Source organism: Rhinatrema bivittatum, chromosome 10 (assembly GCF_901001135.1).
Source record: "Rhinatrema bivittatum chromosome 10, aRhiBiv1.1, whole genome shotgun sequence".
In the NCBI taxonomy this organism is placed as follows: Eukaryota; Metazoa; Chordata; class Amphibia; order Gymnophiona; family Rhinatrematidae; genus Rhinatrema; species Rhinatrema bivittatum.
Window position 1 is genome coordinate 104,516,188 of NC_042624.1, and position 22,381 is coordinate 104,538,568.

General features: G+C 41.0%; 1 protein-coding gene across 1 annotated transcript in view; it reads left to right on the forward strand.

Moving 5' to 3' along the window:
• Positions 1-22,381, forward strand: part of LOC115099706 (FRAS1-related extracellular matrix protein 1-like) — a 145,033-nt gene that overhangs the window by 41,391 nt on the left and 81,261 nt on the right. The window contains 4 exon segments of the mRNA XM_029617443.1: positions 4,525-4,777; positions 7,315-7,509; positions 11,161-11,346; positions 18,740-18,936. Of these exon segments, the coding sequence (XP_029473303.1) occupies positions 4,525-4,777; positions 7,315-7,509; positions 11,161-11,346; positions 18,740-18,936 (831 nt within the window).

Sequence of the window (22,381 nt, forward strand, 5' to 3'; positions counted from 1 at the left end):
ATATATGCAATAATGAGAAGCAATGCACGTTACTGTATGGCATCTATGGAATAATGAAAAGCAATGCACGTTAATGTATGGAGTCTGTGCAATAATGAGAAGCAATGCATGTTACTGTATGGAGCCTATGCAATAATGATATGTAGTAATGAGAAGCAATGAATGTTAATGTATGGAGCCTGTGCAATAATGAGAAGCAATGCATGTTACTGTATGGAGCCTATGCAATAATGATATGTAGTAATGAGAAGCAATGCACGTTAATGTATGGAGCCTGTACAATAATGAGAAGCAATGCATGTTACTGTATGGAGCCTGTGCAATAATGATATGTAGTAATGAGAAGCAATGCACTTTAATGTATGGAGCCTGTGCAATAATGAGAAGCAATGCATGTTACTGTATGGAGCCTATGCAATAATGATATGCATTGCATGTTACTGTATGGCATCTATGGAATAATGATATGCAATAATGAAAAGCAATGCACGTTAATGTATGGAGCCTGTGCAATAATGAGAAGCAATGCATGTTACTGTATGGCATCTATGGAATAATTATATGTAGTAATGAGAAGCAATGCATGTTACTGTATGAAGCCTATGCAATAATGATATGTAGTAATGAGAAGCAATGAATGTTAATGTATGGAGCCTGTGCAATAATGAGAAGCAATGCATGTTACTGTATGGAGCCTATGCAATAATGATATGCAGTAATGAGAAGCAATGAATGTTAATGTATGGAGCCTGTGCAATAATGAAAAGCAATGCACATTAAGGCCATTGTGCAAGTGATAAACACCGCATGCTGTGCAATAAGGAGTGAACTTTCAAAACGTTACATGCATAAAAAGTAGCATATACCCATATCATATTGCGCATTCTGTATTTTATACAAGTTGAAAATACGCATGGATTTTCACCTTCCCCTTCACATGCACATACATATACATGCACATACATATACATGCTTAATAACAACACTTTTGCACGTAAGTTGCTATTTTAAAAGCCGTGTGCGTACATTTACTAAGTTACTCATGTAGTTTTACACCTGCTAATCATCTGGCGTGAGTGATACTAAACATTTATTGTGTAGCGCTGACTGGGTCAAAGGTCTCGTTGAACTGGGGGGAGTTCAGGCTGAAGAACCAGAAAGGTCTTGATGATATGGAGAATGACTGGGAAAACTGGTGGACTAATTGGTAAACTGGTTAATTTTATTTATGCGCGCATGTTTTTAAAATTCTGACTTACGTGCATAAATCAGAATTGTGTAAGTCCTACTATAATTTTGCATGTAAAATATATGCGTGTATTTTTTTAAATAGATAGGAAATGTATGCGCATTCACTGCATTGATATACACGGTTTTAGTGCATTGCATGTATTTGCATGTAAGCTTGTACAGGTTTGTATGTTACTGGATAGAGATAACGCATATTTTATAAAATGCACATGTATTATAAGCATGGATTACAAAATACTTGTGTAGATCTGCTCACAGCCATATACATACGTGTATGCCACTACAGCATTTGTTTGAAAGTTATCTTCCTTGGCCTTACAGTGTATGTTAACATGGTCCCCAAACACATTAATATGTACATGTTAAAATTAATGCATACTGAAATGTAAATGAGAGAGCATCTTATGCAAATAAAGCTTTTACCAGGTTCATGGTAAAGAGCGAGGTATGCTGACTTCAATCCGCTGTGTACCATGGGTCTGATAAAGCCAAAAGCTAACACCTGCCTTAGACTAGGTGTTAATTTTTAGCGGACCCACAGCCTTGAAATCCCCCAGTGTTAACTGAATCGAAGTGAAAAGGATTCCTTGACCCTCCCTCCAACTCCCCCTGCACAAAAATAACACAGGCTCTTCCAAGGCAATTAGAAAATGTCCTCCTCCCAGGTCCTAAATAGAAGTATCCATAAAGGGGGCTATGCCTGTGGCAGGGATCAGGAAAAAAAATTTTCTCCACCTCTATCGCCAGCAAGGCATGGTCAGAGTAGACATGAATGCTCAGTCTATAAAAATGCTTCTAGATCTGGTAGATGGCTTTGTGGTTCTTTGAAAGAACCAAGCCCACATGAGTGCAAGCAATAGTCCCTGGGAAGTGAGCTGTCTTATAAAAGTCCCTGTGCACCCCCTTCCTCTCATGCTCTCTGCAGAGATACTAGATAACAGATAAACATTTTGGCAAGCATGGCTTCCAGAAAAGAAGTGACTCATCTGGAGGGAGAACTGACTGATGCAAACCATGTCTCTTGCCAGCCTTTGGAAGGAGCCAGTAGCCAGGATAGCTTAACTTCTGAGAGGTCCAGGGCTCCCAGTGGAGGGGGAAGCATAAAATACCACAGTCCTTTTATTCCCAGTCCCTGAAAACAGGACTGATAATCTCCATAGTCTTTAGGAGCAATAATCAGACTAAGAAGCAAAGTGGTTTCCAACTTCTTTACTGATAGTTGATTGGATGGATGAAAACGTGTGGTTTATAGCTCTTTTGATGTTAACTCCAAATAATTTTACAGGTTGAAAGAAAAGAATAAATTTGTGACCTTACTTTTCTAGCAAAAGTTTGAATTTGAAGAATCCAATTCCTTTATAATGTATCTCCTTCTCCTTTTTAGTATCTCAGATTGAAGAAAGTGTAGACCTTTTTCCAAATCCCAATTTATCTTAATCTTCTCCCCACTGAGGAATGGTTAGAATGTATTTCCAATTACCTATCAGAATACAAGTCCCAATTCTCCTCATTTCCTGCATTCTTCTTAAATCTCATAGATCTCCTTCTGGAAGCCCCAAATTGGCATTCTTCTCCCGAGTGTAGGCCACTTGGGTCAACAGAAGAAAATACTCTTGAATAATACCTTCAACTCTTCCTCTCAAGCTTGGATGGGAATCCACTGCTACCCAATAACTCAGCTACTCTTCATGATCTTTCTGGATAAAAGATACCACTCCTACAAATACGAAATATTACTGAGACACAGGGCCCTTGGGTTCTCAGTTGACAAAAACATTACCCATTAAAGGGAAACTCTATAGGAGAGAAGAAGGGTGGAAAAACGTCCTTCTCGCTAACTAAAGAATCTTCAAGGAAAATGTGGCAAGGCGCTCTGCGCCAACTCTCTTTGTCCAGGCTTCCGTGAAGAACATCTTCGGAGTCCTTATTCCCAGGAAAATCATCAAAGGTGGGACTGCACACTCAGGGAAAAATCCAACTAAGAATCCACAGCTAAAATCCACTCCCTAAGATGGTGGCAGAAGTTTATATACTGCTGGAGCACACCCTTTCTTCCTCCCTCATGGGGGAGCTCAGGCTCCAACCTCTGTTCACTCTTCTCAACGTTCCTCCCCACAAATTTGGCTCACTACTTGGTAAGGAAACCAAGGGTTGCTTACATATACTTTTGGATTTCCAAAAGTCTGCGCGTAAATCTTCAAGAAAAGATTCTGTGCACATTTTAGCAGGTGTCAGTGGGTAGGGGAAGAATTGATGGGATAATTTTCAAATTGAAAACCAAAGTAACTAATGTGCATATTTGTGGGCTAACGTACGTTTGCCGGTGCGATGTAATGAAATTGCCTCCTTAGTGTCCCTGAAGTATAACTCAGAAGCACGTCCATAACCCTGGGAGGGCCAGGTCGGGCACCGCAGTAGTGGGACGTCTATGGGACAGCCCCCTCCTGGCTTGCCTCCAATTTTTCTTTATTTTTTTGGCCGTGCCAAATGTTTTTGGTAGCTCCAAATAAATTCATCTCCTTCTCTCCCCCCCCCCACCCCCCACCCAACTACAAATAATCTATTGTTCAAGATTTGATATTTGGCAAAACCTGAGTATGTGGAGTTATTTGTCAAGTGAAGGCCCAAAATGATGGTTGGGAACTGAGCTCAAAATAAATAGTTTTATAAACTTTGTTGTGTATTTGGATGTATTCTTGCCCCCTTTTCCAAGCCATTTTTTTTCTTTTTTTCCTAAATCAATACTTTCTCCCTCTTTTTGGATTTCTTTTACATTTTATGCATTTTTTTACCTCCTACTTTCCTTCCTTCCATCCAATCTCTTGTCCCTTGCTCCTCTGTCGTTCTCCTCCATTTCTATTTTCTGCCCTCTCCCTCCCTTAAGAAGTCTTCCCTTTCTCCTTTCTAATCTATTCCCTGTCTCCGCTGTCTTTGATCCCTTCTCGCTGCTCCTTCTTGTTCCCTTCTCTCCTGCAATCATCTCCCCCTTCCGTCCAATCAACTTCACTCCCTGCCCCCAACTACAGCTCACAATTCACATCTAATCCATGAGTACATTAAAGTTGATTAAAAACGTCCTCAGTTCTTTGCAGATGTTGGAACAAAGAGAAGCGTTGTTTAGTGTACAGGAGAGAAATGCAGATCAGGACATAGCTACCGTTCATACCTGCTTGGTGCCAGGCAATTACTTAATCTGCTTCATTTTTTTCTTGCTGTTATACATCAAAAGTGCCTTCCTCGTTTAGGAAGTCTTTATTTATTTATTTATTTTAGATTTTGCCAGTTAATGATGAAGCTCCAGAGCTGAGAGCAGGATTACAGTCGGGTCTGGAGTGTGCCGAAGGAGGATATGTCACCATCACCGCAGAAAACGTTTACGCCACCGATGCGGACAGTGATGACACAAAGCTGATGTACATGGTTGCCCGTGCTCCAGTGTATGGCGTCCTTCAGAAAGGAGGGACCATGGTGGATAAATTCTCCCAGCACGATGTGACTCAGGGACTGATGTCATACAGCCATACTGGTAACCTCAGACTAAACAGTGTTGTTATACCGCAGAACTGCTTTGTTGCATGGTTATTATACTGTTGTCATTGCTGATGCTTCCTTAGAAATAGCTTTGATTATGGCTGGTATTTAAGACTGGATTTAACTGGGACGGGGAGGGTAGCACATTATTTATTTATGTATTTATTTACCGGTATTTTAAAATATTTATTATCCGCCCTTCCTACATTCAGGGCGGGATACAAGAAAACACACATAATAAAATTACTTAAGAATCAGTCAACAATGACAAAAATCTAACAAAATCACAGCCATTGACTGCGCTAGAAGACCCAACTATTGTCAATATAGACGACTTTATAGTGCTCAGATGGAAAATGCCTTTTGAAATAAATGGGTTTCAAGAGCTTTCTGGAAAAACTTTGGTTCTGCGGTTGTTCTTATCTCTTTTGGGAGGGCGTTCTATAAAAGAGGGCCGGCATTGGAGAACGCACGTTCCCTAGTCTCTTCAATATGGACCGTCTGAGGAGAGGGAGTATGTAGCAGGCACTGACTGGAGGAGCGTAAAGTTCTGGACGGAGTGTGAATTTTTAGTATTGCTGCAATCCACGGTGAAGAAATATTATGAATGAGGGTACGAATAGTAATGGCAAGCTTATATCGTATCCAAAATGAAATTGGGAGCCAATGTAACATTTGCAAAACTGGGGTGATGTTTTCGCATATGTGCGTTCCTGTTAATAGCCCGGCAGCAGAATTTTAGATAATCTGCAAAGGACCAAAAAAGTGTGAATCTGTTTTTTTTAAACTTCATTATCCATTATACTTGTAGCTTGCCTTGAGGTTCCTTGGATGGGAAGGTGAGAAATATCAAGCTGGGGGTAATAAATACATAATAATTCTGAAATAAGGAAGGAGAGCTAAGAGTAAGACCCAAAGAGGCTACACTAGAGCTAAAATGAAAATCAAGCTGATATGCATTGGAATCTTTCTCCCCTCTCTCACCATTCTCTGTCTGCTTGCTCACATCCATATTTATAAAATTAAACAAAATGCTCCTTAATAACATGAACATATCTCTCTTTCAGTAATTCATAATACAAGATGTACAGACAAGTGTTACTAAATTCACTAGTATGAGCCAGTTGGCATTTCTCAGCTCTTGTTAAAAAAAAAAAAAAAAAAAAAAGTTGCGTAGACTTGTGAAGGATCTGTCAGATGTAAGTAATAACCATCTTTTGGATATCTGTTGCGCACGAGATTGCAAAGGTAGTTTCAGTATGTAGTTTACGATGTAAACGAATGCTACTTTACTTTCTACATTGCTTTCAGAAGCATTTGCATTTTTTTTTTACTGTCAAACCTCTCCCCCCCCCCCCCCACCCTCCCCTGGAATAATTAAAAAAAAATAAAAAGTTTCATGTAAAGATGCTTTAGATTCTATCAGGGCTTCCCGAGGGGTGGGTCAGGTGCCAGCAGCAGCAGCAGCAGTAGTAGTGGAAGGCAGCAGGGGGCCTGTGAACCAGCACATGCTCACTGGCCCTCCGGCGGGCCCCCACCCTTCCGTGACTTTCAGCGGTGAGCCCTGCATGAGGAGGAATCAGGCTGCTGAGGAGCCTGCGAGCTTGGCCTGGCTCACGGGTCTGGTGCTGAACAATTTTCATTCCTAATGCTGCCAGAGTGCCTGCTGGGCTTGGGGACCAGCACTGGGAGGAGGAGGAGGAGAAGGCTAGATGCGCCCGCCTGGTGGAGGTTGCCACTGTGCTTCACGCCCTTCACCCACCCGCCCGCCACTGAACCTAGCCAAGGAAAAAAAAAATGTTGCCTGCCATTAGCTTAACCCTCTCTTCCCAGCAGTTCTCATCCACGTTTGACCCCGGGGCAGCAGAGGAAAATGCTGTAGGGCCTGGCCAGAGGAACGTCTGACGGGATGAATCTGATGCAAGGGAGGGGGGGGTTTAAGGGTTGGATCGGCTGGAGAGGGGTTGGCAGTGGAAGCTGAGAAAGGGGGAATAAGAGAGGAACTGGGGCTGAGAAAAGGATCGGAAGATGGGGAGGTGTGAAAAAGAGGAGATGGGGCAAGAGAATCAGCTGGGAGATGCAAAGAGAGTTAGAGGGGGGTGAGAGAGAGAGGAGATGAGGGATGTAAGAGGGGATCAGCTGGAGGGGAGGAGGTCCGCTGGAATGCGGGGAGAGGGACTGCACCCCCCGCTAATTTGTTTTTTGCCGTCCCCCGGAGTCCTGTGAATTTTCAAGCCCTAAAATGGGGTCACGTTGGATAAAGGTTTGAGAAGCCCTGTGCTAGATGAATCTTCACTGTCGCTGCTTAAGCACCAGCGTTCCTTGTTGGAAAGGTCCAGTTACCTAATTTCCTTTCCTCCCTGAAATTTTTTTTTTTTTTTCAGTCTAGGGATTTTGGAATCAGATCCAGGAACCTATTGGCACAGTCAGGAATTCCAGCATGAACCTAAATCCTCAATGACCCTAGGTGGCCCCCACTCATCTGTAACCTGCTTATTCACTCCTTACTCTCCCCCTTATCATTTTCCATAGGAGGTGAAATAGGCCACAGTCCTGTCATGGATTCCTTGACGTTGATCGTCTCAGATGGAGAAGCAGGCACAATGGACGGCTGCTGTTACGATGGACCCCTCCCTCCTCCAGTACCACTTCATCTCAGCCTTCCAGTTTATGACCTAAACATCACAGTCTTACCTATTAACAACCAGCCTCCTTCCATGAGCATTGGTAAGTCTTGTACAATGCCTCTGTACAATGCAGATGGCACAGAGTATACCTGTATATACTTCAATCTTCACCCATGTTTATTAAGTCGGTTGTAATTCCGACTTTGTTGATTGTTGTTTATTTATTTATTATTTGTAATAATAATGTTAATTTTAATCCTAAATCGTCTTCAGCTCTATAAGTTCTCAGCATTAGCTGTAATTTCTCATGATGTTAGACCTGTTATTTGTACCCTCTTGTTTGATAAAATGTTCGATTGTTCGATGTAATTTCCAACTTTGGTTCTATGTAAACCGACGTGATATGTACCAGTACATGAACATCGGTATATAAAAGCTTTTAAATAAATAAATAAATAAATATATTTATTAAATTATATATTAAAAAATTCTACAGGTAATATTATGTGCTAATTATCAATGTAATACCTGTTTTACCCTTATTGTTGTATATATATATATATATGACCAATGTGGTTATCTATTCAATGCAAGTCAGGCTGGAAATGCAGCTGCAATGGATAGCTTAAATTGGAATTGCATAAGTCTTCCTCTCCGGATTAGAGTTAAATCTGAAATGTTAAAACAATTTATTAAAAAAATAAAATCTTATTACTCTTAATTTCCATTCTAAAACCTAAATATTTTTTCATGTCTCAGAAGGAAGCATTGCTAAAGATGTCAGAGAGCCTAGTTTAGTTTTAAACACACATACAGAATGGGAAAAACTCTTTTTGAAAGTAAAGGCTTGTATGTGCCGACGAACCAGTTTGGATGGCATGGAAATCTGTTTAGTGCAGAACTATTACAGAACCATTTTGAGTAATCAAGAACAAGAGATGCAACATCTGCTGGCGTACAGACAAGGAAACAGTGTGTGTGCCCCATGCACGTCCACAAAATACACAATTATAACCTTGATTGGAAACGTCCGTTAGAATGTATCTAGTTAATTTAAACATGAAATATTTGGCTAGTCTGCCAGCAACATTTGTGTAACGAGACTATTTGATGGGTGGGTGGGGGTGGGGGGGGGGGAGATTATGAGCCAGCCTCAAGAAAAATCAAACATTTTCCAGAAGTACTTTTTAATGTTATCCATTACAGGAACTGGTTCAAAATGGCTATTATGATTTTGCCAGTAATTAAACTCATTTTAGTATTATTATCATGTGTACCTCTCCCTCCCCCAAATATTGTTGGGTTTTTTTTATGACTAGCTTAATTTGCTTATGATAATTACAATAGCAGCAAGCCTTAATTGCCGCACTAACACGATGTTATAGTATTGCTGCATTACCTTGCATTGTTCCCATCGCTCCTTTGCTTCTGTTTAGCTGCAGTAATTCACAGTAACCATATTGGCGGCTCACAGGCAGGGTTACACATCTGTGATTACAGAAAAGTGGTGAAGAGTTAAGGAATACAGTTGTCATCTATTAACGAGTAGCCTGCCTGCAGACCCTGTGCTGCATCAGTACCTTACCTGAACTTTGTACATAGTTATTTTTTTACACTGTTTACCTGTTATTTTATACAGTTCAGCAGCTTTTGTTTGCCAGCCTTCGGCTACTTCTCTCTAGGGATGTGAATCGTTTATCTGACGATTGAAAATATCATCCAATGTTTTCAATATTGTCAGATATCGAGGGGTCCCCGATAACGATAGGAAACCCCACGATTAATTTAGTGGGTTTTCTTATCGTTATGGGGGGGGGGGGGCTGGAAGAAAGGATACAACCTGACCCTTTAAAATGAGTTTGTTAGTATCCCCCCACCCTCCGGACACCCCCCCAAAATTTTTTAAATACCTGGTGGTCCAGCGGGGGTCCCAGGAGCATTCTCCCGTGCTCAGGCTGTCGGCTGCCACTAATCAAAATGGCGCCCATGGCCCTTTGCTCTTACCATGTGACAGGGGCTATCGGTGCCATTGGTCGGCCCCTGTCACATGGTAGGTGCACTGGATGGCCCACGCCATTTTTAAAGATGGCGCCGGCCGTCCATTGCTCCTACCATGTGACAGGGACCGGCCAATGGTACGGATACCCTGTCACATGCTAAGGGCAAAGGGCCATCGCCCCATTTTGTTTACTGGCAGCCGACAGCCTGAGCACGGGAGAATGCTCCTGGGACCCCCGCTGGACCACCAGGTATTTAAAAAATTTTTGGGGGAGGGTCCGGAGGGTGGGGGGATACTAACAAACTCATTTTAAAGAGTTGGCTGTATTTTTTGGTTATCGGCTCGGGTGCAGCCGATAAAAAAAAAACCCCGATCGGACTGCAAGATAAAAATTTCGTGATGTGAATCCGAACCGGAATCAGAACTGATACCGGTTCTGATTCACATCTTTACTTCTCTTCCTTTTTTCTATATAGTCCCATCCCCAGTACCTGTTTGATGTATTTTCTACCTGCAGTTCTGATGTAAACCGGTATGATGTGACCACTAATACCGGTATAAAAAAGCTTTAAATAATTAAAATGTAGGAAGCCATGGATGGTTTCATTAAAAGCAATGGCTCTGCCAAAGAATTTCCATGGCAGGTTGCCATTTATTAATGCATAACATTTTAGGTTTATGAATCTGTTCACCACTTAAGTGATGAGTTAGCCCTAGATTTTTTTTTTTATTTTAAATGCCTTTGTGATGTTAGTCTAGCATTAAAGTTGGGCTGTCCACCAGACACACAACCACACTACTGCATTCAAGGCTGCCTATCAGATATCGTCCTGGTTTGATTGTAAACTTGAACAAAATGAGCATCTCCGATGAAACTCAGTTGAGGCGTAACATGTTCATGAAAGGTTGTGATGCTGTTAACCATGGCTTTAACTACTTCCTGCTAGTACAACTAACATGCAACTTACAGTCTGTAAGTACATTTCTAATACATTTACTTACAGACTGTAAGTTGCATGTTAGTAATCACATAAATTTAAGACTACTGTATTATTTATTTTTATTTATTTATTTAAAATTTTTATATACCGGCATTCGTGTTGCAAACACATCATGCCGGTTTACATATAACAGGGGTGTACAGTGAACAATTGAATAACCTATTAGTGTGGAAGGAAGCAGTTACAAATAACAAGGTAATAGAACTGGGAGAAGAGAAGGGAGAGGATAACATTAGATAGAGGTATTTACATTAGTAATAACATTTTTACATGTGGAAGTGGTAGATCTGGTTGAATAGAATTAATCGGTGTCCGGGAAGGCTTTTTTAAACAGCCAGGTCTTGAGTCTCTTCCTGAAGGTTGGGAGGCTGGGCTCCTGTCTTAGGTCTGGTGGGATGGTATTACTGTCTGAGTATTACAAAAGAAATCTGCCACAAACTTCCTTGGGGAAATCTTTTTTTCTCCATGAGTTTCAAAGCCTTTCAAAACTACATGCTGGCAAGTCGGAATATCATAGAGGATGGGAAGGGTACCTTCCAAAGATCAAGAGATTTGGGGAAAAATGTAACTGGTGAGGAAGAGTGAACAAGGTCACTGGTGATGAGGCTCCTTTTCCATCTGTGCTCTTAGCAAAAGTATCAGGGCAACGCTGAAGCTATAACAAAATTTCATCTGCTAGTGCATGGGATAACAGTGTTAGGTAATTTGACTGCTTTCTTGGTTATGTACATATGTGGTTTCCTTTCTCCAGGACAAATGTTCATAGTTGATGAGGGATCTTCAGCTTTCATCACTTTGGACTGTCTAAATGCTTCTGACATGGACACGTACTCTGAGGAGCTGATCTTCGTACTGGAGACATCACCTCAGTATGGCTACCTAGAGAACAGACTTCCCTCACCTGGCTTTGAGAAGAGCAACGCTGGGATAGACATAAGTAAGAAAGGCCTTTTAGGCAGTTTTGCTGTAGTCCAGCCAGCTGCTCCGTACACTTCATTGTCAACCTCCCCCCTTCCCCCCTCATAACCCAATGTACCCTATAAAAGCCTGAAGGACATCAGGTTATGGTGATGGTCAAGGTGGTGAGACCACACCTTGACCACAGTTTTTATTACAAGAATTAACAAATGCAGATTTAAAAAATACAGATTAACTTTCAAAAAGCCACTGAGCACCAGACATAATCTTCTAAATTGTTCAGGTTAATTTTAGGGCATTTACACCTGAACATGCTAGGGTTTCAGCTGAAAATGTCCCTAAATCTAGCTGGTCAAAATTTGTGTGACCAAGGTTGGGTGGTTAAACTTAGTTGGTTAGTGCTAGAAATCAGTGCTAACTGGCTAAGTTATAAGCCTGACACAAACTTCTGGAGTCAACTCTTTTTTGACAAACTATATTTAGATTAATTCCCTCTTTGAAGGAAAATGATTTGAAAGCTGTGTTTTAACTTTAAACTCTTTGAAAACTGACCTGATAATGTATCAGATTGACTAAACTATTTTTTTTGGTTTGGTTAAAAAAGCTACACTTTCTTGTTTTTTGTTTGTTTTTTTAATGGAGTATCTGTGGCTGTGCTAGATTTTTAAACTATTTGGCACACAAAAGTTAGTCTGGTCAGAAGGGCTGTTTAGTATTTAAAATCCCACCCACCTCAATGCCTGGTTTTCTTAAATATTTTTCCAAGGGCATAGATTGGATGTTCCACTAAATTAATTGATAATCTTAGGAATCAGGGAACTCTTTACAATAAAGAAACGTATAAGTTTTCCACTATAGAAACATATGGACAATATCACTGTTATATGACTGAACTGTGGGGCTCTAGACCTAAAGCAGATACTATAGATTTTAATTGTACCCTCTTGCCCTGGGTACTATTATCAAGGCCCTAGGAGTGAAGAGATATATAAACTGGATGGCGATCAATCAAATAAAATAATAATAATATATCGATTTGGATTTTATTACTTGCCTTTTCAAACCTGTGCTCAGGGCAAGTTACAATTAAGGTACAATAGGAACTGCCTTGTCCCAGAAGGCTTACAATCTAAAGGGCCTGATTCATCAAGGAATTTTCCCATAGACATAGCATGGGAGAAAAGCCTTAGTGAATCAGGCAGAAAGTTGGTACCTGTAGAGATTTTGCGTTTCATGATGACTGATGCACAGTATTTTCTTTCCCAAGAAATGAGAAGTCTGCGGGTTATTTCGGATTTAAGATGGTTTTTAGAAAGTCAGGTTGGGGCAGTTGCTGAAAATAAAGCTTATGTGAAAATAAACCTTGTTAAAACAGCTTTAGCAATGGCTTTGTCTAGAGGACATATAAAGGGTAATTTTTAATGGACAACGTGCACGCAGATCTTAGCCATTTTGAAAATCAGCAGGTACACAAGCAACCAAGCAACCAAGTGCAGCACATATGCACACATTCTTATCTACTCATTAGAAAGTAGAAATGTGCACATATAGATTGATGTGCATACTTTATGAAAATTGAAAGTGTGCTCGTAAATGCTATCCCTGCCCTGACTCCACCACTTTGACCGCCCCTTTCTATTACACACAAAAATACGCATGAAATCACTTCTGGTCTACTTTTATGCACTCAACTCCCCCGGGCTATGTTTGAAAGCCCATTTATGGGCATAAAACCATGTTTAATGCACTTTTAAAGGCTTTTGTAAATCATACTCTGAAATGGTGATGCAAATGAAGGCGTTAAGCCATCTTAACTATTGCAATTCGATTTAGTTAGGGTTGCTGTAGACGATCTTGCGGGAGTTAAAAGTTTTCAGAACTTCGCTGTTTGAGAGTCCACGCATTGAGCTATGCGTTGGCATATACTCATTTTAATAAAATGAAATGAACCATAGGCAGGAGGTGGTGGGAGACTGCTAGCCTGCTATTGGGTGCTTTGCATTGGTTATCTGTGAGTGCTCAGGTACAATTTAACATAGTTTCTCTGACTTTTCAGGTATTGAGGGGTTTAGGGCTTTCATATTAAGCTAAGAACGTCAGCTAATGAACTCCAGCTAGATCGCAGCTCTAGCTAAGGAAAACAATTACTTGTTCCTTCCTATTCCTAGGGACGTGCAGGGTACAAGAACAAGAGATAGATGCTTTACATGTATGGCACCTTATTTTTGGAATATTTTATACCGTTTTTTTATCTTAAGGAAATTGATGAGTATATGCTGTTTTGCAGAGCATTAAAAACTTGGCTCTTTGGTCATTAGTACTTGTACTCTTTGGATAGTAGGATAGAGTTTAAGGATCAGTAGAGAAGAAGGAATGTCAGATTTGGGAAAATGGGTGCTGAGGATATGGAGTATGTTATTTTTTTTTTTTTAATATTTGTAATTAATCACTTTAGCTGGAAAGGCATGTCATAAATAAATGATGATGATTATGTAAATTGTTTCTGATTAATTTTTGTAATTTTTACTTTATTTTAATGATGATTGTTGTAATCTGCTTTGTTCAACTTTTTGTTGTAAAATGTGAAATATAAATTTGAAAATCAAATTAAATCTGGAGGCTTAGAGAGTGTGCACCATCTGTCTGCACTGAAAAACAGGAACTGACTAAATTTAGAGAAGCCTCTGCCACAACACTGCATCTAGAAAATCTGCTCCCATGCCCACAACGTATCTAAAAAAGCAGGGCTACATTTCAGTCTGGATAAGACTGCGATAACAGAGGCACACCCCCTTCTCCCAAAAAAAAAACGATACCTGTACAAAACTTTCCCACAGCCTCAGAAACGGTCTGTTCTTCAGCAAGGCCACCTGAAGTGGGATTTGGAGTTGAAAAAGGCACAAAAACCGGCAAAAGATCCCATAACAGAAAAGTCCTTTTACTTGCAAACTCCATTATCAAAGAGACGAAGGCATTGAGTTGGGGGCACCTTTGGAATGAAACAGGTCAGACGGGTACCGGCATCCTCGGCTAGCAGAATTAGAAACCAGATTCTTTGCACCGTCAGACAAGAAAGAATTCGGATGCTGCTGTTATAGTCCGTTTGGGGAGGAGCCAAGGACCTGGCAAGAAATGAAGTCGGCATAATACAAAGGGAATTCCAGAATTTAGGCTTAGGCACCCGGCAAAGATGTTTTCAGAGATATTACTTGCTCTTGGTAAGAAAAGGGAAAAAGACTTGGTCGTATCGCAGACTTCAGTACATGATTCAAAAGCTGGAGCAAAGAAGGTTTTAAGATATATTGGGAGCTAGGCCCAAGGATGGAATAATAAAAAGCTGCATTGTAGTGATGTCCTACATTTTTCTGTGAGAAGAAAACGGATCCCAAGTGAGCAATTCAGATCATATGTTCACGGAGTTTAAACCGGAGGAGGGGGTGATGATGGATGGAAGATGATTGATTTGAGCTGTCACCCGTAACGAACAAAGAAAGACGGCAAAAACGAGAAGCTCGCTGGCTTTTTCTTGAGCAATAGGGTAGATAAGCGAAGCAGGTATGAGGCTCTATGGTACTATGTAGATGAGCCAAGGAGAAATAGCTGCCAGGCTATGAGCACAAACGATCATTTTCTAATCGAAGCAATAACATTCCTGATCCACAAGCCCTCATTGTTTGAGAGGGGGTTGGAGTTTGAAGGGAAAACAGTTCCCCCCCCCCCCCCCCCCCAGCCTGGAAGAAGCTGTTGTTTGAGCTGAACTCATTGCTAGCAAAAAAAACCAGTCTTAATCCAGATTGAGTTCCTGGGGTGATCTCAGTTTAGTGGTTAACCTGTTGTGTGAAAATGTAGTCAGAAATTGTTGAAGATCTTTTGTGACTGTTTTTCCTGGGAGTTGTACCTGCAATGAGAGCACACGGGGATTGAATTTATTTATTTAAGGCTTTTATATACCGACTTTCTTGATACAGATCAAATCAACTTGGTTTACATCGAACAAAGTAGAACTATAACCAACCATGTAACAAGTGACAATTTGAAGGAGCATGAAAGTTACATTCTAACAAGGTAGCCTTAACTGGGAGAAGGAAAAAAAAGAGGGGGAGAACGAAGATAGATTACTATATACAATAAATAAAGTACTATTTACAATGGAGAGTGGAAGGGAGGCATGATAATTCTAAATCAGGCTGTTGGGCTATTGGCAGGGAAGGCTCGGCAGAATAGCCATGTCTTCAGTTTCTTTTTAAAAGTTAGAAGACAGGTTTCCTGTCTGAGGTCCGGGGGTATGGCGTTCCAGATGGAGGGTCCAGCGGTGGAGAATGTCCTGTCTCTAATGTTAGCGTGTTGTACAAATTTGATTGGGGGAACATGTAAGGATTTGATTGGGGGAACATGTAAGGATCCCTTGTATGCATCTCTTAAGGGTCTGAATCAGGATCAGGGTGGTCCTACCTGTGTACAATTCATGCCTGCTGGAGGCGGCGAAGCTTTCCATGGCTAGAGAAGGGAGGAGGGGTGGGGGGGGGGGGTTTGAAGACGGGGTATTGATAATGTGTTCATGTTTCCTGATTTGATATTACATTATATCATTGATGTACTTTATGCCTATTCATACATGCCAGGATGTCGCTTTACTGATGCCTATTGTAATCCTTTCGCTATATTGTAACATGTTATATCACTGTACTATATTATTATGAACCTCGAAAAGGAGCTACTCAAAATACCAGATCAACAGAATACATTAAATCAGACACCTATGTATTAGTGACCGTCCTGAGAAAGGCATAGATTGCACATACGGACAATAACTTTCAAAGAGGCGCGCGGCGCGGGTGCACATTGATGTGTGTGCGTCTGCGCGCGCCCCGGGAAGCAGCGATGTTATAGCATACGGGCACATACGCACGTACTGTTCTAAAATAGCCTTGGTGCACGTATGATCGCACCTAATTTTGTAAGTAGGCGTGCCCAACCGCACAAATCTGGTTTCGGCCACGTAAGTCAGGGAATTTTATAACCGGCGTGTGTCCACGTTAAGACCAGTTTTACCAGTTCACCCACCAGTTCGCCCAGTGTAGAGCTAGGTCCTCCAGAGTCCCCCTCGGATCCTTTAAACCCTCCGGGAATGGCTTTTTTTTTTCTTTGTTTTGTTTTTTAAACTTACACCTCCTCCATAGCAGAAGTAAAGTTACGCGGCACCGGACCTGGATGCGCGCCCGGGCGCGTGAGTATTCACGTGCGCATCTCTTGCCCCATTTTGATTCTGAGTGGGATGTGCACGCAGCAGGTGATACACACACCCGTAGGCGGCTTTTAAAATACCGTGGGCAGGTGGAAAGCCCTACATGCGTGCGCGTGTCTCCTGATTTTGGCACGCGACGGGCATTTAAAATTCACCTTAAAATATGTGATCCATATCTTAAGGCGCATACTGTGCTGTAATCTTAGGCCATGTGTTTTAGGGTGGGGGGTTTTTGTTTTTTTTTTTTAATTTGCAAATAAAACTTCTATTCAAATGGAGGTCGACTGTTTTGTACAAACTTGTAATTTGTATGGCCGGCGAGAATCGTAGGTCTCTCCTATAAACCAACACTGGTCAAGTATTAAAGTTGCATGATTTAAAATTCGTACATGTTTTTGCTGAAGCTGCGGCAGTATGTAGGGAGATGTCTAATGGGAGCAAGCATCTCGGTGCAAGTAGTGTAATATTGTCTAAGCATAAATAGTGCAGAAACGCTGACTAAGGGTTAAATACGGAGAGGCCAATATTCAAAAAAGCCTTCAATGGATAACTTTTCCATGAGTAAAGTTATCCAGGTGAAGCTACCCAGATAAATGTGAAACCGAAGCAGCTGGAGTGAAATATCACCAGTTAGGTTGCAGAGTGATCTGGCTATGTGTATCTGGTAACTTTAACTTAACCAGTGATTTTCAAAGAATAATTGCCAGTTAAGCAATGGTAAGCTGAAAAGAAGCCCTCCCTCCCGAGCTGGCCGCCCAGCATGATCCCCTGGCCCACCCCGCCCCCCCTCCCCCCAAAGCCCACCAGAACTGGGGTTGAAGTTGCGAGCTTGAAGATCCCCCAAATCCTTCCCCCCTCCTGCCCCCAAAGTTCACATTAAAAATAGCGTAAGAGCTGCGGTTCTGGTGCCCTGCTCCCCTGCCGCTCCCACCAAGTCAGGTCGTCCCCTCGTCCGTTTCCCCCCCCCCCCCTTCCCAGCAACCTTGCCAGGTACTCGAGAGCTCATATTTTGTGTCTGGCTCCCAGTGCATCCAGCGAGGCTCTGATGGCAATGCTGGTCGCATAAGCTGATCTGACTTGGCATGTTGAGAGGAGACCATGGGCACAAAGCTGCAGCCCTTACATTATTTTTAATGTGAACCTTTGGAACGAGAAGGAGGACGGGAAGGAAGGATTTTCGAGCCTTGAGGCCCGCAACTTCAGTACCAACTCTGGGGGACGGGCGGCTTGGGGCACATGGGGATGTTTGCCTGGGGAGGGGGCTGGGCAACCTGCTTGTAGGGGGAAGGGGGGTTTCTAATCGGCTTTTCAAAGAATATCGCCAGTTAGGTTAAAGGTATCTGGGATCACGTTCCTGGATGATGTTAAACCTCCTCTTGCTCATGTCTTGAAATAGCCGAATAACTTATTGGGCTAACTTCAAATATCAGAGTAAGCCAAATAAGTATTTTGACTATCTTAGCTCTGCCCAGGAATGCCCCTGGATGCCCCTATATTATCCATCTACATGTTAGCTTCATAATGACTTATCGGATAAAGTTTAGATAAATAAGTGCCGTAGAGATTTTAAAGTTGGCATTTATCCAGCTAACACAAAAGTTATCTGTATAAATGCCTTTGAATATTGGTTTCAGAAGCACACCTAACCTGTCGAGGTTTCAGGATATCCATAATGAATACGCATTAGATAGATATGTGTACATTGGAGGCCCAGGATATGCAAATCCATCTCATACATATTCATTGTGGCAATCCTGAAAACCCAGCTGGATAGTTTGTGCCTCCAGGAGAGGGTTGGGAAACTGGTCCATTCTGACTCATTGGTTGGCACAAAATTCTGCTTCAAAGAGCCAAGTTTTCACCAATTTTCTGAAGGATAGAAGAACAGGGCCACGTGTGATGTGAAGTGGTAAGGAGTTTCACGGTGTCTGTGCTGATACTTTCTTTATCCTGCATTTTATGTGCCTTGTAAAGTTGGGATTTATTTTTTTTTTATAACTTCCAGAGTGTTTTAAAACACTGTATTGCAATGAAAACTAGTTAAGTACTCAACATTTGTTTTCACTTTTCCATTGCTAAATTAACATATTTATAGAACCTGTTTGCCCAGTGCTTTTCCTTTGTATTGATGCCATTTTCTTTGCTTTTCCTTGTGGGTTTTCGACAGGCTCGTTCAGTCTCCAAGATCTCAAGGCTGGCCACATCAACTATGTTCAGTCAAAGCACGAGCACGTGGAACCCAGTGCGGATCATTTCATGATTCACGTCAGCGATGGTGTCCAGAAATCTCTGGCCATGCCTTTCTATGTCATCATAAATCCTGCCAATGATGAGATCCCAGATTTGAAGATTCAGAACGTGACGGTAGTTATAATGTTCTGATACTGACCTGTTTACATTCCAGGCTTAGTGCAATAAATCTCTCCGTTCTACCAATCCCCCTAGTCCCCTTTCCTGATGACTTCCTAACTATGCTATAAGTCTGCCAGACATATTTTTAAATTTCAGAATGATATTCTGGTAATAAAATGACTGACATGGCTATAAAAAATGAATGACAATGGGAATACTTTAAATGAGTATTTTTACATCTGTGTTTTCCAGAAAGTCACCACTGAGTAAGATATTCTCCCTATTGTAAAGGTGATAGTTCTCTAATTAATACAGAGGCCTGAATATTCTGTCCGGATGTGCAGCTGAAAAATGTTCAGATGAGGGTGTATTTATCTTTATTATTTGTTTCATTTTTGTTTCCATTTGTTTTCATTTTAGTGCACAGTAAATCAAGTGAGTGAGCACTAAATTGCATTAATGAGTAATTCATTTTAGTGCACACTAAAAACAAAATCCCCCCCCCAAAAAATGAATGCACATCCCTACTATTAACCACTGGATGTCTATAATGTTTAGACGCCATCACAATCTAGTTCTCCACTGTCTCTAGCTAAGATGCTGGAGACAACAGCTCTAAGACTGGAACCAGAAACCTTGTGCCCCAAACCAGCTCCAGGACTTGCAAAACCCAATTCAACATTTGTATTGACCATAAAAATTCACTTTTCTGGCAAATAATGTCCCAGTTATCTAATCAGACCCATATTGATCAATTTTGGTTTTTCTGATTAATAGAGTCCTGATGCATTCAATAAATGAACACAAATCTCCGAGTGAAACCCACGGGGAATAAGTGTGTCCAAGCAATTCAGAACAATTTTTATAACGTTCCTGCTTTAAAAAGAAATTATTTTTTTCCTAAGTACTGCTACCTTTAAAGCTGCTAAGTAGACTTCTAAAATGAGCAGGTGGTTGAATCAGAAACCAAAGGATTCAGGAATAAGAAACAAGGTACAGTAATTAGCAAAAAAGGGATTTGTAACTCTTTCTCGTCTATTTACTTGGCACAGCAAAGAAATTCCCGTGAAGCTGTCAGAGATTGTTGCATCTTCTTTGCTTTGCCTTGACTGCCTTAAGCCTTGAGACAGATTTTGAAGAAATTGACTTCCATATTTATACATCTAAAAAAAAAAAAAAAAGTTCAAGAAATCTGCTTTTCAGATCTTCCTCCACTTCTTACAAATCCATAGCTTTATAGAAATTAACAACAAATTTGCATTCACAGAGCATATGCACAACGCACTCCACATCTAGAAGTACTTACTTTTCAATAACCATGCAACTAAGCATGTAATGTTAAAAATATATGAATTAAAATGGAAATTAACACACCCAAAGTTAATTTTTGTTTCTATGGGAATGTATTTGAAGTCGTATTAAGCAGTGACATTCGAAATGCTAACCTACCTAGTAAAGGACAGAACTAATTTGTGTGTCTTTTTAAAAAGAAAATAAAAAAAACTATTGAATAGGATTTTCCCTACAAGGAAAGCAGTTTCTATGCTGAAAAATGAAAAAAGCAACAGTATGCTCCTTTAGATGCACTGGGCAGTAAAATCCTGAATATTGCATACATTGCCGACTCTGGTTCTATACCATCACAGTAAATGCATACAGTTTCATAGAAAAAGATGCACTGATTAATGCTTCCTTTCCTGGTTGTAATGGTTAATTGGCCTATCCTAGGGTTTAGCTCAGGGCTTCCCAAATCTGTCCTGGGGGATCCCACAGCCAGCTGAGTTTTCAGGATATTCAGAATGAATATGCGTGAGATTTCTTTACATACCCCAGAAACTCAGTACATATACATTTATCTCACGCATATTCATTCTGGATATCCTGAAAACCCTGAAGGGCAGTGGGATTCCCAGGTCGGGGTTGGGAAGTCCTGGTTTAGTTTCTTAACCATGTTTTAGCTCCTTTGTGCACTAAGAACCAGTGTTTTTAATGGGGTTGCACACCACATCCATGTCAAAGTTATCACAATACTGTGACAACGATATATGAAGATCAATTTTCAAAGCCATGTACACGGGTAAATTGTGTTGAGGGAATTTTTAGACCCAAGGCAGTTTTGCCTTAAAGACAAAAGAAACACTTAGTAAATATGGTAAAGCTTATCCGATATTTATTGACCACATAAACACGTGCAGGGAGAAAAGACATAAGTCGTTTATCTATCTAATGACAGATCTTCACAGGTTTTTATGTGTTTCAAAGATCATTGTAATGCATAACAAGGCTTCTGCAGTCACATACATCTCAGGTATGAAAACCACAAACTGGACGGTGGGCACAGATATCTATGTGTCCACCAGCTGCAGACCACAAGTTTACTCTTGAGAGGGATCACAGAAGCACTAGTAAAAAGTCACTTGTCTCCAAACATGCAGTATCATAGATGCTTTCTACATGTCTGAACATCTGGCCCTCTTCCATATTGAAAAATATCATTACGCTTACTAAATAGGAACAATATTTTATTTTAGCTCTTGTATTAAAGGTCACTTATTCTTTTGGCCTTTAATGAAGCCCACATATCTATCAGGAGAATGTAACTTCTAACTATCTAATGGTTCCATCTACATTATGCTAACAAAATCACAGCGTGTTTCCTGTAAACGCTGTCAAGACACCTGCAGAAGCCTTGAAGTAATATCCTTTGATGTGGCTGTCACATTGTAGAACATCTCAATGTATTATTTTACAAGCATATTTCTTCAAATTTCCCTCTTCATAATCTATTTAAGCTCACCCAGAATCTCTGAGCATACAAAGCATAATTAAATCATAAGGGCTAAGACCAGGTCAAGTGGAGATTTGACCTAAGAAACATCCAGAACTGGCTTGTCATCGCCTGGCTAAAAGTACACGTGGGCTTCCATAGGGGTCGATGCAATAAGACGCACGTGTTGAGCGCCCGTTTTCCTAACGCACGCACAGCCACAATCTCCTGGGAGCCTGAGGGCAATATTTAAATGAGTTGCCGCAGTTAAAATGGACGCGCTAGGGAAGAATCATGAATCCCTGGCACTCAAATACATCAGGCGCCCACAATTGCAACAGGAGCTCAATATGAGTGTCCGTTTTATCCTGCTTCAGCTCGGTTTCACCCAGTATACACGCACAGTAGCAAAGGGCGAAATCGGCCTGGAGCGTGTATACTGTGTGTGTATATTGTGCATCCAAAAAAATATTTATTTTTTTTTACATCAAGCCATCACATTAAACCTTTATTATTAAACTCCACAAGCAATAGGAGCGACATTAAGTAGGGGAAACCACAGAGGACAGTATTTTTTAAATTTTTCTTGGGCTCTTGACTCGCGATTGACCTAACACCACCTCTGGAACTGGAGTTAAATTTGCCATGTTAAAAAGTGCGCGTTGGTCGCCCGGCGATTTTCTGCATTGG